The sequence below is a fragment of the Corythoichthys intestinalis genome, chromosome 18 (assembly GCF_030265065.1).
Source record: "Corythoichthys intestinalis isolate RoL2023-P3 chromosome 18, ASM3026506v1, whole genome shotgun sequence".
Lineage (NCBI taxonomy): Eukaryota > Metazoa > Chordata > Actinopteri > Syngnathiformes > Syngnathidae > Corythoichthys > Corythoichthys intestinalis.
Genome location: NC_080412.1, coordinates 30,285,141 through 30,298,649, shown reverse-complemented (window position 1 = coordinate 30,298,649; position 13,509 = coordinate 30,285,141). Strand labels below are relative to the sequence as shown.

The 13,509-nt window shown below is 38.5% G+C and overlaps 1 protein-coding gene across 3 annotated transcripts in view; it reads left to right on the top strand.

Moving 5' to 3' along the window:
• The window catches only part of sgcd (sarcoglycan, delta (dystrophin-associated glycoprotein)), a 357,132-nt gene extending 344,025 nt beyond the window's left edge, over positions 1 to 13,107 (top strand). For 2 of the 3 annotated variants that reach the window (XM_057821019.1, XM_057821020.1), the window contains one exon: positions 10,958 to 13,106. In XM_057821019.1, coding sequence (XP_057677002.1) covers positions 10,958 to 11,143 — 186 coding nt within the window. In that variant the 3' untranslated portion in view covers positions 11,144 to 13,106. Of the gene's footprint in view, positions 1 to 10,957 lie in introns of all 3 variants that reach the window. The other variant, XM_057821021.1, reaches the window with a different exon arrangement.
• Positions 13,108 to 13,509: the final 402 nt, after the last annotated feature.

The following is a 13,509-nucleotide window of genomic DNA, read 5'->3' as shown; positions in this document are numbered from 1 at the left end:
CACATAGCGCCTTCTCTTGAGGGGTAGCCATTTTGTAGCGGTTCATTCAACATCACCTCTTTGACAAACAGGAGCCCTGAAACACACAAATGCAGTGTAATAAAAAACTTTAATAAACACTGAATACAATTGAACAAATCTGAATAAAATATCTAATCAATTGCATTTTAAATATTTTTTTTAAATGGTAAAGAGACTTTATGGACACTCTGTATTACTATCTCAATTCATCTTTTCGGCCTGTAATCCTCTCAATAACTTTTTTAAAATGTTTTAATAAGGACGATAGCATAATATAAAATATATTTTAGTTTACATATCGGTAATAACAGTTTGTCAAATTCATTACACCCCTTCTGGTGTGCACTCCTTGACCACCGGGAGGACGTATAATACAGTCATGGCTACACATGAAAAGACTTACCGTATTTTTCGGACGATAAGTCGCAATTTTTTTCATAGTTTGTGTGGGGGTGCGAGTTGTGTGTGAAATTATTAACACATTATTATATAATTTCACATGTTATTTTGGTGTTTTGGAGTGACACTGATGGTTTGGTAAATTTGTTAGCATGTTCTTTATGCTATAGTTATCTGAATAACTCTTAATAGCTACGTTACGTTAACATACCGGCCACGTTTGCATTTCGTTGTTCATGCATCATGTTACATTATCATACTGTACACTTATTCAGCATGTTGTTCTCTATTGTAGTTTGTATTTTAAATTGCCTTTCAAGATGACATACCTGTTCTATGTGTTGGATTTTATCAAGTAAATTTCCCCCAAAAATGCGACTTATATTCCGGTCCAAACTTATGTTTTTTTTTTCCTCTTCATTACACATTTTTGGGATGGTGCGACTTATACTCAGGTGCAACTTATAGTCCGAAAAATACGGTAAACAAATACTGTAAGGACTCAGTAACCTGCTACGATATCAGGGTTTGCGCAGATCCTTAAGTCTTAAAATATCTTAAAGGGACCTACGGATTGAAAAACTTGTATTGCCTAAAAGATAAACATTATTATGAGCTAAAATAATTTGATTTTAGAACCCCACTTGATGTTTTCATTTTTCTACAGTTTGTAAAATTAGTCGGACTAGTAGGTTGCCATTGTTGTTCATGTCGCAGAGCTGTGATTTAGCTGGGTTACGCTGCCAGGCTTTCAGAGTATGACTCTAGCAACATAAACATGTCATATGTTCAGCCCTTTCTATTTGAACTCAAGAGGAGCATTAATAAGCATGACAGCACTGTCAATATTTCACAAAATGAGCAGCAAAAGCAAAATGAACGGTGAAGACGGGATGAAAAAAGACGACCACCTCATAAATCTCTGCAGTAATGCTCACAGCACTCCTGTAACGAATCACATGACATTTTGGGGGGAAAATGACAAGCAGTACTCAATTTGGACATTTAGGGATGTACGGAATTTTTAAGGGGTGTACTTACTTTTGTTGCGAGGGGTATAGATATTAATGGCTATAGTTTGTTATTTTGAGGGAAAATGAATTAACTCTATGATATAAGCTGCATCAAGCAGCTTTCATCGTGTCAAAGTGTCATTTTGTCAGCGTTGTCCCATGAAAAGATATACTTAAATATCTGCAGAAATTCAAGGGGTGTACTCACTTTTTTGCTACACTGTATCTGTCTCTGTAACGCCAGCCACACAGTGCGTTTAGGTACATCACTCAAAAACACATCCGCCGCATTAGAACGTGATTTGTTACATTATTAGAGGAATTACCGTATTGGCCCGAATATAAGACGGCCCTGATTATAAGACGACCCCCCTCTTTGTTAAGACTCAAGTTTGAAAATGACTTTATGAACACCAAATTAATTTTTATGCAGAAAATAATTACAGTACATCTGAAACAAATTATTTTAACAATATATTTGAGAAAAAAAGCATGTTATTTTGCCTCATTCACATCTTAATAGCTGAACATTTAAATATGTAAACTAAAGTGCAATCACATTTGTAAATGAATGGCTTCTGGTTTTTGAAATGTAAATAAACCAGTCTATTGTGATAAAACAACAAAATTGCAATAACTGCATTAAACATCAAAGTGAAGTTTTTTTTGCGTGTTTTTTTATTTGCATGACGTGGTCTTAACGAGTAACGTCACTCTAGCGCCGAAAGTCGTCTCTACAACAACACAGATGGTGAACGGGAGAGCCGAGAATATGTTCCAATCCGCGGTAAAACCAGTTTTAAATTACCAAAAACACATCAACACAAGTCATTGACAACAGTCAACTTGGCTCGCGCCAGCCATGTTGAATAAACGTCTCCATTCTCCGCTCACGCTAATTACTTGTCGCTTTAACGTCACGTCTGCCCGTCGCTGATTCCACTCCGCTGTCTGTTTGCTGTAGCTTGCTCGGCCCTCGGAATATGATCCGCCGGACGGTCGCCAGACTCAATCGCTGGAACAGCGGTGAGTCTGGTATACCAGGCAAGAATGGGTATAATGTCCAGACCGCGACTATAAGACGACCCCCTCTTTTTCAACCTTATATCAATGCAAAAAACACCGTCTTATATTCGGGCCAATACGGTATTATTATTGTTATTATTATTTGTAATTTATTTGTTTTGCTAAGTGTAATTGCCATTTGTAATAGTACCAGCAGTATTTATTAAGGATTTAGTGTAGGTTTTCAGGCTATGGAATGAATTAATGGATTTATAATTTCTTCTTATGGGAAAATCCTACTAGACATACGACCATTTCGACTTACAAACAAGGTCGTGGAACGAATTAACTTCGTATGTAGAGGTACCACTGTATTAGGGCAAATATCCTGTTAGTAGGGGTGTGGCAAAACATCGAAATGGTGATATATCGTGATACTTTGTATCCCAAAAGCTCCTGCCAAGAATCTCAGTTAACTCTAAGGCTACATTGACGGTGTTCGACGCCCAATCCATTTAGACTGGGAACATTTGTTCATTCGAAACCAGAGCATTCAGTCATTCTGTCCAATTTTCAGGGCATTTTCAGGTCACTTGCTGTTCATTTTCATTTTAGGGCATTTACAGGTCATTTCCTGTTGAGTTTGAGTCACTGCCTGTTCATTTGGATGATTCCCAGGTCACTTCCTGTTCGTTATCTTAAACAGGAAGTGACCCATAAAATACCCCAAAATCAACAGGAGGTAACTTAAAATCAAGTAAATGACCTTATATGGCCCAAAATTACCTCATTGGCTGTCACTGACGGCCATAGATGTTCAATCCATTTGAAGTCACTGGGAGGGTCAATGGGAGGGTGGCAGCCAGCTGCCATCCCTCCCACTTCAAACGGATTGAACGTCTACTAGCGATAAACTCATTCCAATTCACAGCAGAAGCTTATTTTTCTGTTTATTAGTTGTTTATAGAATATCCTAGAATGATTTCCAGGGCAATGTATCGATAATCACTGTACCGCCATTAGAGGCGTTCGAAATTTCCGATTCTTGGATTATTCGTGATTCGGCCGTGGAAGATTCGAGAACGATTCACAAACATCCAAATTCTGATTATTGAATTATACTAGGTAAAGCAGAACTAAAACACAGTCAGCGCGGTCTTCAGGGCGCAATGAGGAACGGACCGAGAGCAAATATCATGTTCAACTGATGCCGCTAGATAAAAAAACAAAAATACCTGACTGTGGCCGACAGCTGGTTCAAACAACGGCCAGTTGCTAGTTGCTACAAACATACGGCCACATAGGGCTATAGTAGATATCACATATATGCAGAACTAGATGCTAAATGACAGACGACTGCGGTGTTAGAACATCTAAAAAGAACTAGATGCGAAATGACAGGCTAGCCGTTTAGTAGTTGCCGCGTTGTAAACAGCCGCCATCTTAAAGCAGTAGACTTCTCTAGAAGGCTCTGTTGTAGCGAACCTGATAAACTTTTTATCTGAAATCAGGGGTGAAAGTGGTTAGAATTTCTTGCCGGAACTTCCTGTCAAGAAGGTCGCCACGGATCAGATTTCTTTTTTTTTGCACTGAAATGCAGATAAAACTGCTTTTGGCACAGTTATTCCTATAACACATACAAACTGCAAATCCAAAATTTTAACTAGTTAAGAACGTTGGATGTACATTAAAATTGAAGCTAATGTAAACATTTACTTTTATTTTTTTATCTATTTATTTTTAATATTAAAGATATAAGTAACACAGTACAAGCCAAAAGTTTTGACACACCTCATTCAATGAAACACAAATGAAGGTCCCTACCCCACTGATAAAGCAATACATTCCACTAATCAACCCTGAAAAGGCATACCTGTGAAGTCAAATACCATTCTAGGTGACTCCCTCTTGAAGCTCATCAAGAGACTAGCAAGAGTGTACAAAAAGTAATCGGAACAAAAGGAGGCTACTTTGAAGATACAAGAATATTATACATGTTTTTAGTTATTTCACCTGTTTTTACCAAGTACATAGTTCCATACATGTTCATTCATACTTCTTTTAAGTTCAGTGAGAATTTACAATGACACTTGACGAGTCTAAATAAATGATGGAAATAAACTCTTTCCTTTCTCGTCAGGAGCTAATCAATTTGATGTTGCATTGCTGTTTTTTATTGCATCAATTCACCAAGCGTTTTTTTTTTGTTTTGTTTTGTTTTTTGTTTTTTTTGTACATAGTGTTCTGTCCTCACTAAATGTGAATTTGTTTAGGTTGATAGCAAAACGAGGCAATGGTGGATTATTTAATTAGAAGCTTTTACTTCTTCACTTTTGACGAATCATAAAACTGCAACACACACATGCACTCATGTTCAAAATGACACACATATTAACAGTAAACATTTTACACAAAACAAATGGTGATCATACGTTCCCCCAGTACAATCAATATGTAAATTTAGTAAATCAAATCAGCCCAGTCTGCATAATAAAATCCGCTAGCTTAGATGCTACGAATGCTAACGTATACACACTTCTCTCATATCAAATCGCTAAACATAACCACGCAAACAGTATCTCCAAACTTAACCACAAATGCCAACACCAACATACATCAACAGACACAACTTACAGCTTCAAGTGGGCCAGAGTAAATAGCTGTCCCTTAGCCATGTCAGAAACATCTGATTTTCAGTCATACAAGGCAAGAGTTCAGACACACCCAACTCCGCCACCAGAGGGCTTCATTTGACAAAACACAATACTTTAAACAAACCATCACATACATGATTTTGACAGTTGCCGTCATATTTTCGGGATCAAAGTACCGTCGGAACGGCGTTCCGGGTCGAAAACTCATGCTGGTACGGAGATCCGTCTCGTTCCGGTTCACTTCCACCCCTGTCTGAAATACTCCTAAATCAGCAAAATCTTGACGTGAATCTATCTTTAAATAATGAAACAGTTTTAAAACTTTGACATGTTGTAAGTAGACAGAACGGAAATTATGGAATAACGGGAGCAATTTTATCAACTTTAACGGTTGATTCACATCCTTAAATTAATTGAGTGTAGTTTAAAGCCGCTGATACAGAATGGGGACTTGAGTATTTTATTTAATGTTTTTAACTGTTAACTTGATACTTAAATATTAGTTTGGTTTAGCCTAATAGGATTTTTAAACTATTTTGGAACTAATGTACAAAACATTAAAAGGGGAGGTTTGGGTGACATCAATAATCGATTTATAATCGAATCGGAGCCTATGAATCTGAATCGTAATCGAATCATTAGGTACCCAAAGATTCCCACCTCTAATCGCCATACCGTCAGATCATAGTTATCGTGAGCCTTGAACCGCAAATCGTATCGTATTGTGAGGTAACAAGATGTTCCCATTCTTACCTGTTCGTATTAATGAGTCGACATCCTACTTTTAACTTAGTGATCACCAATCCTGGCATCAACAGTTTTACAGAATAAATCGGTATGTGACTCCCAGATACACTTTTAAATCAAATGAGAAGCCCCATAATATGGCGGCATACAGAACACCATCCTAGTCATGTTCAATGCTTTGAAGAGCAAGGAACGTTGCAATTAAGAGACTTGAAATGAGCCTATAGTATTTTGTAGTGACTTCTAATTGGAGCAAACAAACAAAGCGCCAAGGTCATCCTCTTACTCCTCCTCGTTCATATCAGCAGCAGCAGGTCTTCATGTACACAGCTAACTTTTTAAAAGACTTTCTCGGCGGCCGCCCTCCATTAATCCTCCTCGGATGATGTGAAACAGATCTGATCTGACACTACGCCACTGCTGCAGAGCCAGGGAGGGAAATCCTTTTATCAGCGTCGGCTGATGTGCGGAACGGATCGACGTGGAAGTTGAGTGAGCGGAAAAATGTAAGCACCGAGTTGGAGACAGAAAGAGGACAGAGGGAGGACGTTCAGCAAAAAGGAAGATTGGGACTTGTGATTAATAACTTAAAAAATGAGGATTGCGTAACATGTCATATTCTAATTAGCACATTTTTCAACATCAACCCATTAGGGACAAAAGGAACTTATGAAATGGAATCATTTGTCATTTTTGGGCTTATGTGCACAAAAGTATAGGGACAAAGACTGGGAGAGAAAAGCATGAAACAACCCGGAATGTTTTCCAGGTAATCGTAAGGCACGGGTGAATATCGCTGAAAAAATCGTCAATCATCGTCGCAGTCAGTCTTGTACAAAATTGGATTGTATTTCTCCTGGGAATGCATACACGCTGAAACCTTGCATCCATGCATCTTATGACTTCCTTCAGTGGCACTTAACAAGAACCATTTTCTCAGAATTACAACCTTCCATCATTCAATGATTGGCTCACAGCACCATGCGGTGACCTCCGCTTCACTCCATCTCTCATGGCTGACGACCATTTGTCAGGGAAAGAGGTCCTATGCCATTTCCGAGGTGTTACAGGTCACCCGTCGCCTTGTCGAGGTGACATTTCACATTTGAATGGGAGAACGGAGCATCCCTTGCCTAGTCGTATTTTTCTCCTCTCCTAAAAGGCACAATCTATGGCACAATCAATAGTTTTACAGCCCAGTCTCCAGTATGTATATACAATATAAGTGTATACTGTATTTACATGTTCATTCATTTTCCGTGCTGCTTATACTCATGAGGGTTGCTGGACCCTATTATACGTATACAGTGTATAAGTGTTATTCAATTTTGACAATAATGCTACCAGATCTGTAAATTGGTACCTCTACTTACGAACGTCTCTACAAACATAATTTTCAGGTATCGACACATTTAAATGGGAAAATATAGCCTCTTGTTAAGAAAGAAATTTTAGGTTACGAGAGGCAAAATACCAGACAATTCTGTAAAAGATGCGTGTGTACATCCTGCTTTCTGCTTTTAAATGTTGCGTCATAAGATCCTGCTGCCCTATTGGTCATATTTCCCATCATGCCTTCGTAATGAGATTCTCTTCTCCTGTTGGCCTATTGTAGATGACGTTTAAATTTGGATGTCGCAATACGATGCCATGCGCAGTAGAGGTGGGAATCTTAGGGCACCTAACGATTCGATTACGATTCAGAGGCTACGATTCGATTGTAAATCGATTATTGATGCAACACCCCCGCTTTTAATGTTTCGTACATTCGTTCTAAAATTGTTCAAAAATGCTTTCAGGCTAAACCAATGTTTTAATCAACCGTTAAAGTTGCTAAAATTGCTCCTGTTATTCCATAAAGTTCCTTCTGTCTACTTTCAACATGTGAAAGTTTTAAAACTGTTTCATCATTTAAAGATAGTTTCAAGTCAAGTTTTTGCCGATTTAGGAGTATTTTAGATAAAAAGTTAATTAGGTTCGCAACAACAGAGCCTTCCAGAGGAGTCTACTGCTTTAAGATGGCGGCTGTTTACTAACGATGGCAAGTCTGTCATTTCGCATCTAGTTCTCTATACATGTCCTAACGCCGCTGTCGTCCGTCATTTCACATCTAGTTCTATATATGACGGAAAACAGACAAGACTGAAAAAGCAGTTTCTGCTCTTGCACTCCTCTTTAAAAGAAACTGCTGTATTTTAAGCCAAAACAGCTGTTGTGTTTGATAGAACAGTATCTCTATATGCTGCCATAGCAGATTCATGGCACATGAAGCTCCCAAACTATTTTTAAATTGTCAGTTTTACCCTGAAAACCCCCGTTTACAGACGTCGCGCAACCGCTTTTGTTTCAACCCACCCATAAAACGAAGGTAATTAATTATATGTATTATTCAAAATGTCATTTTTAGCTCAGTTCATTTCTCATTACGTCCCGAAGTCTGCGCTGACTGTGTTTTAGTTCTGCTTTATCTGGTATAATTAAATAATCGGAATTTGGATTTGTGTGGATCGTTCTCGAATTTTCCACGGCTGAATCACGAATAATCTAAGAATCAGAAATTTCGCACACCTCAAGTGCGCAGGCACGATGGTGTTATTGATGATACAGCGAGTTGACGTCTGAGCAACAGGCTCCTTGTGTTTTTGTCACACACAGTGTTGCTGTTGTCGGCAACCATGACGAGGACGAAAATATTTCGTCGACGAACAATTTTTTCATGATGACGTGACGATGACAAGCTAAAAACATATCATGGGAGACTATAACGAGACGAATGCTAGTTTTCGTCTGACGAGATGAAAATTCACCATAGTTTCCGTCATAAGGTCACGATGTGTGATATTGTCATATATGTAGTTAGCAAGAATCAAAGCAGTGATTGCTCGTGTCACACGCGCCCCCCCCCCCCCCCCCAGACAAACATACAGTAGGGCAAATAAGTATTTAGTCAACCACCAATTGTGCAAGTTCTCCTACTTGAGAAGATTAGAGAGGCCTGTAATTGTCAACATGGGTAAACTTCAACATGAGAGACAGAATGTGGAGGAGAAAAAAAAACAGAAAATCACATTGTTTGATTTTTAAAGAATTTATATCCAAATTAGAGTGGAAAATAAGCATTTGGTCACCTACAAACAAGCAAGATTTCTGCCTGTCAAAGAGGTCTAACTTCTTCTAACGAGGTCTAACGAGGCTCCACTCGTTACCTGTATTTATGGCACCTGTCCACAGCTCAGTCAGTCACACTCCAAACTCCACTATGGCCAAGACCAAAGAGCTGTCGAAGGACACCAGAGACAAAATTGTAGACTGAATCTGCAATAGGTAAAACACTTGGTGTAAAGAAATCAACTGTGGGAGCAATTAAAAATGGAAGACATACAAGACCACTGATATTCTCCCTCGATGTGGGGCTCCATGCAAGATCTCACCCCGTGGTGTCAAAATGATAACAAGAACGGTGAGCAAAAATACCACAACCACACGGTGGGACCTAGTGAATTACCTACAGAGAGCTGGGACCACAGTAACAAAGGCTACTATCAGTAACACAATGCGCCGCCAGGGACTCAAATCCTGCATTGCCAGACGTGTCCCCCTGCTGAAGAAAAAACATGTCCAGGCCCGTCTGCAGTTCGCTAGAGAGCATTTGGATGATCCAGAAGAGAACTGGGAGAATGTGTTATGGTCAGATGAAACCAAAATAGAACTTTTCGTTAGAAACACAGGTTCTTGTGTTTGGAGGAGAAAGAATACTGAATTGCATCCGAAGACCACCATATCAACTGTGAAGCAAGGGGGTGGAAACATCATGCTTTGGGGCTGTTTTTCTGCAAAGGGACCGGGACGACTGATCCGTGTAAAGGAAAGAATGAATGGGACCATGTATCGAGAGATTTTGAGTGAAAATCTCTTCCATCAGCAAGGGCATTGAAGATGAGACGTAGCTGGGTCTTTCAGCATGACAATGATCCCAAACACACAGCCAGGGCAACAAAGGAGTGGCTTCGTAAGAAGCATTTCAAGGTCCTGGAGTGGCCTAGCCAGTCTCCAGATCTCAACCCCATAGAAAATCTGTGGAGGGAGTTGAAAGTCCATGTTGCCCAACGACAGCCCCAAAACATCACTGCTCTGGAGGATATCTGCATGGACGAATGGGCCAAAATACCAGCAACAGTGTGTGAAAAGCTTGTGAAGAGTTACAAAAAACGTTTGACCTCTGTCATTGCCAACAAAGGGTACATAGCAAAGTATTGAGATGAACTTTTGGTATTGACCAAATAATTATTTTCCACCATGATCTGCAAATTAATTCATTAAAAATCAAACATTGTGATTTTCTGGGGTTTTTTTCCACATTCTGTCTCTAATGGTTGAGGTTCACCCATGTTGACAATTACAGGCCTCTCAATATTTCAAGTGGGAGAATTTAGTTCACTAAATACTTATTTGCCCCACTGTATACGGAATGATTCAAACGTGTTTAACTGCTGTTTTATTCCGGTTTTACCCCAATTATAAAATTCAATGTGGCGTGTCAGTAGTGCGTGGAACGGATTAGCGCGTTGACATGTAAAACGCATCTCCATTTATGAAATTTTCAGGTGACGAGACTATTACTAGAACCAATTAATGTCGTAAGTAGAGGTACCACTGTCAAAAATATACTTTCTTATTGGCTCCATTTAAAGATAAAAACTAGCATTCCTATCTTCTCCTATCACAGCAAACTGGTTGAGTGATTAAGCAGCATCTTTGTGGCGGCAAATAAAAAGCTATTGAGCAGCGTAGGCGGCCAAAAGCAGACTTGGCTTAGAGAGTAATTACAGTAAGCAAAAGACTAACCAAAATCTACATCAAAAGAAAAAATGTGATGCGCAGGCCAAGGTGAAATTTCAGCTGAGGTTCAAAAATTTGATTTTCTTTTTAAATAAATACATAAATCAATTAAAAAGCTTGATTTAATATGCTAAAAACTAATTTATTTAAAGTATTTTGTAAAAATGAAGCATTTTAGGATGCTGGATGTTCCCTGAAGGATATTGGCTCCTTTAGTTTGAAACTGGTAAATTAATTTTGAAATCTCCCACGCCCTTTTTTGTCCGTCTGGTCTTCCAGATCTCCCTGGACGCCCGCCGTATCCGCCTGACGCGTCTTCCGGAGGGCAAGGCAGCCTCCGGCTCCTCGTCATCCGGCACCAGGCAGACGGTCTACGAGGTTTGCGTTTGCCCCAACGGGAGACTTTTCCTCTCCCAAGCTGGCACTGGATCCACCTGCCAAATAAGCAACAACGTCTGCCTCTAGGACTGCGGAGCACGACGTTAAGAGAGACTCGAACTCACCGAGTCTAACGGAACTGTCACTCGGACTGATCTCGAAGGCCCTGAACCGTATTTTTCTAAAAAAAAAAATTAAAAAAAAATGGTGGGGTAAAACGCCTCTGGACGCTGTATTTATTACGTCATATTTTGTCGCTTTCTACGTAAGGGAATTCAATCAACTAGACTAACTGAAGCTTTTTTTTTTTTTTATGTGTATTGATTCAGACAGTCACTCCATTTGGAACTGCTGAGGAATAATTTCTTTGAAATGGCGTGACCCAAAACTGCCATACACCTGTTTTATCACCTTAACACGAAAAGAGACGCTAGATCCGATGCCGGAACTACTGAGGTGATCCCCAAGCCCTGCCTACTGTTCTGTCAATCATCTTTGCTTTGGAATTGTTGTTTTAATTCATTTGAAGGAATTTCCTGAATACTGTACAGGGCACTCAACAAATGTATTAGACCACCACCCTGATGTAAGGGAATTTTTATTATCTATGGAACCCGAAATTTACTGTTTCTTGCGAAAATTATGGGAATTGTAGTATCTCATGACGATGGATCCTCTCAGACAAATTGAAATTCTGATTTAAATGACCATCACTAAACTCAAATCTGTGTCTGAATTTATTTCATTTAGTTTGGGCATTATTCAAAATGGTAGCATTTAACTCCACACTGCAATCAATTGAAGTCAACCATAATCTCCACCATCAGTTGACAAGACAGCTCCCACTGACATTGTGCCACGCCTTCTGGTAGGGGGCCGACCCAGGCAGAACGTTGAGTTTGCTTTCACTTTGATAAAACTCAAACACGCTGCGTTCTAACGACGGACTTGGGTGGAAACAGGACGAAGGTTTTACTGCATATAAGCAGGCAGGAGTGTCTCAGGGGTGATTTGGTCGAGAATTCAAGGTCATTATCATATTAAATAGTACCATGCATGCACTTTGAAACGTTATGAAAAAAATCAATGGATAAAATTAGTTTAACTTTGGCTTCAAATATTTACGTAAAATGAACGATAACTGCCCGTTTTTTGCTTTTAACCAAGAATCTAGACTGTGTTACGTTCGTATCTATAGAAATTGCTCGATTTAAGCATTTATTTACTAGAATTGTGAACTTAAAAAGCTCTTTGTTTTATGACGGCCGCCATGTTGGATCACACAATACCGTAACTTTTGCTTCAAATATCTACGTAAAATGAATGATAACTGCCTGTTTTTTGCTGTTAAACAAGAATCTAGACTGTTTTAAGTTTATATCGATACAAAATTGCTCGATTTAAGCATTTATTTACAAGACTTTTCAATTTAAAAAGCTCTTTGTTTTGTGACGGCCGCCTAGTGGGATTACACAATACCGTAACTTTGTCTGGAAATATTTACGTAAAATGAACGAGAACTTCCCGTTTTTTGCTTTTAACCAAGAATATAGATTGTTTTACATTCGTATATATATATATATATAAACTGCGCGATTTAAGCGTTTATTTACAAGAATATTCAACTTAAAAAGCTCTTTGTTTTGTGACGGCTGCCATGTTGGATTACACAATACCGTAACTTTTGCTTCAAATATTTAAGTAAAATGAACGATAACTGCCCGTTTTTTGCTTTTAACCAAGAATCTAGACTGTTTTACGTTCATATCTATAGAAATTGCGCGATTTAAGCATTTATTTACAAGACTTTTCAACTTAAAAAGCTCTTTGTTTCATGACGGCCGCCTAGTGGGATTACACAATACCGTAACTTTGTCTTGAAATATTTACGTAAAATGAACGATTACTGCCGTTTTTTTGCTTTGAACCAAGAATCTAGACTGTTTTACATATATATATATAGAAATTCTGCGATTTAAGCATTTATTTACAAGAATATTCAACTTAAAAAGCTGTTTTTTGACGGCCGCCACAATGGATTTTGTAAAAAAAAAAAAAAAAAAACTATTTCTGAAAAAAAAAAAAAAAAACATGATATTTTAAATATTGTTATTGATACTGAAAATATAGCTGATTATCTCTGCATTTGGTGATTTATGTGCATCTAGCATAAAATGTGAGAATTTTATAGTCATTTTAATTTTGTTATACTAATATAAAAAATAATCAGGATTTTATTATGAAACGACTTCAAATTTTTTGATGTCGCTGCCCACGGAGACTCATATATGCCTAAGGGAGGTGGCTGTTTTGGTTTTAGGTCACTAGTGGCTTTGGTTTCGAAAATATTTGAATTTTAAGTTTTTTAAAATAGGCCCCCTACGGATCGGCCCCGAGCCCCGTGTCCCGTCAACTGATAGTGAAGTCTATAAGTCAACATAAAAACACTCAAT